This window comes from Drosophila tropicalis, unplaced genomic scaffold, assembly GCF_018151085.1.
Source record: "Drosophila tropicalis isolate 14030-0801.00 unplaced genomic scaffold, ASM1815108v1 contig_377, whole genome shotgun sequence".
Taxonomy (NCBI): Eukaryota; Metazoa; Arthropoda; class Insecta; order Diptera; family Drosophilidae; genus Drosophila; species Drosophila tropicalis.
Window position 1 is genome coordinate 233,822 of NW_027172838.1, and position 4,182 is coordinate 238,003.

Sequence of the window (4,182 nt, forward strand, 5' to 3'; positions counted from 1 at the left end):
GGTCATAAGTTAGAACATAAGTATTTAGGCCCATTGTCAACATTTAATGACACTATACATATATACAAAAATACTTTTACCACATATATCATTGAACAAACAATCAAACATTCAAACAGAAAAAAAAAAATTTTTTTTTTTAACAATAATACATAAATAAATTTTCATCTAATAAAAATTAGAAAATAACTCCATATAAATACGTTATTTTTTTTAAAGAGGGAGGATGTAGCATGTTCTAGAATAACATAGTAGTAACATTACAATCATAACTCAACTTGGTGCCAACCGAAGCCCGTGGATCGTGGCTCCATTGGTGGCACAGAACTCGAGAAACGAGAGTGAGCAGGACGATGATGACGAGCAGTTTTGTACCCGACTAAGGCGCCGCTGCAGAATGTAATGAGCGTGAGCGAGATTTCGACGACGCGCCTCTTTCGTGCATGTCTGAATTTGTTGATGGAGACAGGAGCGTCATGCATAAGAACGATGATAAAGAAGAAATCATCATAATCGTGCAAAAGTACTTACAGATAAATCAAACTAAAGAATATGCTCCGAACATTTCTTCATCGACTCCGTTATTTTTCGTTATTTATGCTTAACTAGTAATAGGAAAATAAAAAGCCAGACAACCATTAACACATGCCAAATAAAATATCATGATCAGTCTTAAGAATCTCACTGAAGCGAACACAAGTTCACTTACAAATATTCAAATATCTTTTGCGTTACAATTTATAATAATGTTTACTTTTGAATATCCAAAGATATCTTGTGGTTGTTTTTAATAAGTAAACCATTAAACAAGAACTATAACTCTCAAAGTGACATATTAGCTAAAGGTAATACACATACATAATTAAAGTCACATTGTACAAAGCGACAATTCATGCAATCACGAAGGAAGAACAGTTTATACAAATTCGGCGTAAAACAAAAAATAAAAACTCCTACAATGAAAAAAGAACAGACTTGATTTTGTTGAAGCAAACACAACAAAAATTATAAGAACATTAACAACAACAACCTAATCAGTGGCTGACATGTAAACACATTATTTAGCAACTCCGTCAACTGACGTAGCTTTTAACATCATGTCAGTACATTACCATTAGACCAAACAGTCCTCCCATATGGGGGGCGCTCGGCGGAATGAACTGCCAGGATAAAATATGATGGGGAAATGCCTTCATTATATTCGGCTTATTGGCGTCCAGGAAATCTTTTTCGAGCGCCTTGAAGGCCCCTACGAAGTTTTTGCCATTGTCGGAGTAAATGCGCTGTGGGCATTGTCTCCGTGTGACAAACCGAGAGAAGTCTGCGAGAAATCGTTCAGTGGTGAGGTCGGAGGTAGACTCGAGATTGATTGCCTTCGTGCTGAAACACACAAAGACGCAGACATAACCCTTCGTAATGAGACGAGCAGACGCGTGAAGTGGGTATTATAGGGGAGGAGAATAGGGTGACGTTCATCGTACCGGAGGGATTCAGCGGCCCGGAGCCGCCCGCAGGAGCAGAGTATCCCATGTTGGTCGAGAAATGGGTTGAAATTGAGTAGCGTGCTTGATGATGGAAGGGGTCGCCCTTCACCAAGGGCCCGTATCTCCGTGACGTATTCTCGACGCTGGGAGTTTCGAATCAAGGCGCGCTCGGCGGAGAGCAATTCGTCATTGGTGAGGTGGACTGGGAAGGCGTCGAAATCCTTTTTGGTGGCGACGCGTAGGATGTACGCGGTGACTCGTAATGCCCTACCATAGTCCGAGAAACGTTCGCTTACGTCATCGAGTAGGGTGTTCGCGGTGGTGTGGCACTGAACTCGTTGCTCCAGCTGGGTGTCTGGAAGTTCATTATTAAGAGTTGGCGAGTACTCGGGATCCCGCCGGAGCCAGTCCGGCCCATGCCACCAGAAGCTACTGGACGATAGCTCGGCCGCGGAGACTCCACGGCTCGCCAGATCAGCGGAATTGTCTTCGGAACGCACATATGACCAGCTTTGGCCACGGGCGCTTTTGGAGATGCTGGATACTCGGTTGGCCACCAACTACACGGGGGTTTATTAAGCCAAGCCAATACAATGGTGGAGTCGGTCCAAAACTGGGAGGTTGCAGGTGGGATTGGGAGTTCAGTAACGATCGACGCCCAGAGATCGGCTAGCAAAACCGCTCCGCACAACTTCCGCCGAGGCAGCGAGACTGTTTTGACCGGAGCTACACGGGTCTTTGCCGTTAATAAACGCTTACATGATCGCGATACCGAACCCGCACATATAGGGCTGCTCCGTACGCTTTCTGTGACGCGTCACACAAGCCATGAAGCTCCCACGAGAGCGTATCGCTGGTGTTTACTCAACGGGGGATGCGGAGTGGACTGAGGCCTGGGTAATCCTGCAGGAATTCGTGCCATTGCTGCAACAGGAGAGGCGGCAGTGCGTCATCCCAGCCCAGTTCGGTTAATTAGATGTGCTGCATGAATATCTTCGCTCGGATAACAAATGGAGCTAGCCAGCCAGCGGGGTCGAAGGTTTTAGCGATATGGGACAGAACCTGCCTCTTGTAGATCGACTCCTTCACTGGTGGGTCCGCTACGGTGAAGAAGAAGACGTCCTCGGCAGCTTGCCAGCGGGTTCCCAAGGTTTTCGCAGTGCTCGCGTCTTCCAGCTCGAGAAAGTTCTCTCGCACCAGATGCTTTCTTGGGATAGCTTGAATTAATTCCTTAAAGGCAGCTTGAAGGTCTCGTATGGCGAGACGGGCGTCGTCTTCAGTATGAGCGCCGGCAAGGACATCATCAACATACATGTAGTTCCGAAGGATTTCGCTCGCCTGAGGGTGCATCGCTTGCACATCTTCTGCCAATTGAATAAAGACTCGGATCGCCATGAATGGCGCGCAGTTAACCCCAAACGTGACAGTTTGTAGCTCATAATCCTGAATCCAATTCCTCGTATTCTTGAATTATGGCATCGTACTGCGTTTTTAGGACGGGATCCTTGAAAAGGCGTGCTTCATTCCGCAGGAATTGAGCCAGCGCGATCGGTCTTGAATGACCCAAGCTGACGCTATTCGGACCTTTGAACGGAAGGGACCCACGCGGCCTAGAAACCCTGATTCGTCAGGGGGGACTAAGCCACGATGGTTCTCGCTTCCCCTCGCCTCTTGGCGTTCAAGTGATAAAGCTTATTTACTTGTGACAAATATGGATTGTCGATATAAATGGCATAAGACTCGCCATCTGTGCCGAGAGCTGTTCGATGCGTTCTCCGAACAACGTCCCGCATCGCACATACGCCGCGTAAGCGGATTCGTGCTTCGCCTTAATGTCGCTTATGTTTGCTGGGCTTTCCTCGTCTGTTTGGGTCGTCAAGGCCTTGTGACACCGGGAGTATTCCATCTCGACAGTTGACCAAAGGGATTTGAGCTGCGCTAAGTGCATTTTAATGGAAAATAAGGGCACTTAAGAAGTTAGAGCTTCACTCTCATGAGCTTCGAACAGAGTCAATGCGTCGCACGCCAGAACGAAATCGGAGAGAGATATTCTAGATTGTTCTCTACGCTGTTGTGATACTGATCGGGTGACGGGAACGTCAGAACAGTGCGTCACAATAACGTGCGGGATCTGAGCCTGGAAAGAAAGCTTGGAACGACCTTTGTGTTCGCTCGAGTCTTTAACCGAGAATCTGCGACCTTTAGGTAGGCTGGATGAAGACGGACGGGACTTAAGGGATTCGCTGAGGCTGCGAGCAGATGGAAACTTGCGCGGAATGTCCGTACGCTTCGCAGTCACCGGAGTCTTCGGGAGCCGAACCTTCTCCGTAGTTGCAAAGGGGGACGAAAGACTGTTAGACCTTGGCGCAGTCTCGGACGGCTCAGTGGACATACTCAGCCCTTTGGTTTTGGAAAAAAACAACAGAAGAAAAAAGAGAAGCGGACTGTATGAGGACGCAAGAATTTTTCTCACTATGCACTGCAGGATTGCGGCAGAATGCGGAACAATATACGAACGCACGAATGCGAATCGAAAACTACACGTAAACAAAGCGGAGTGATTACAAAACAAACTTAGAAGGATTTGTAAGTAACGATGGGAGTTCGTGTAAAGCAAAACACGGATGAAATGTATAAATAAAGATTTATAGACTAAAGAATATACATTTTTTAATAAATCTGGATGGAAATAGATGCG

At 46.4% G+C, this 4,182-nt stretch overlaps 1 protein-coding gene across 1 annotated transcript; it reads right to left on the minus strand.

Moving 5' to 3' along the window:
- Positions 1–1,100: 1,100 nt before the first annotated feature.
- Positions 1,101–2,879, minus strand: LOC137572521 (uncharacterized). The gene is made up of 3 exons (XM_068284261.1): positions 2,547–2,879; positions 1,482–2,044; positions 1,101–1,380 (listed from the first exon to the last, which is right to left on the minus strand). The coding sequence occupies exons 1-3, from the start codon at positions 2,877–2,879 to the stop codon at positions 1,101–1,103; spliced, it is 1,176 nt and encodes a 391-aa protein (XP_068140362.1).
- Positions 2,880–4,182: the final 1,303 nt, after the last annotated feature.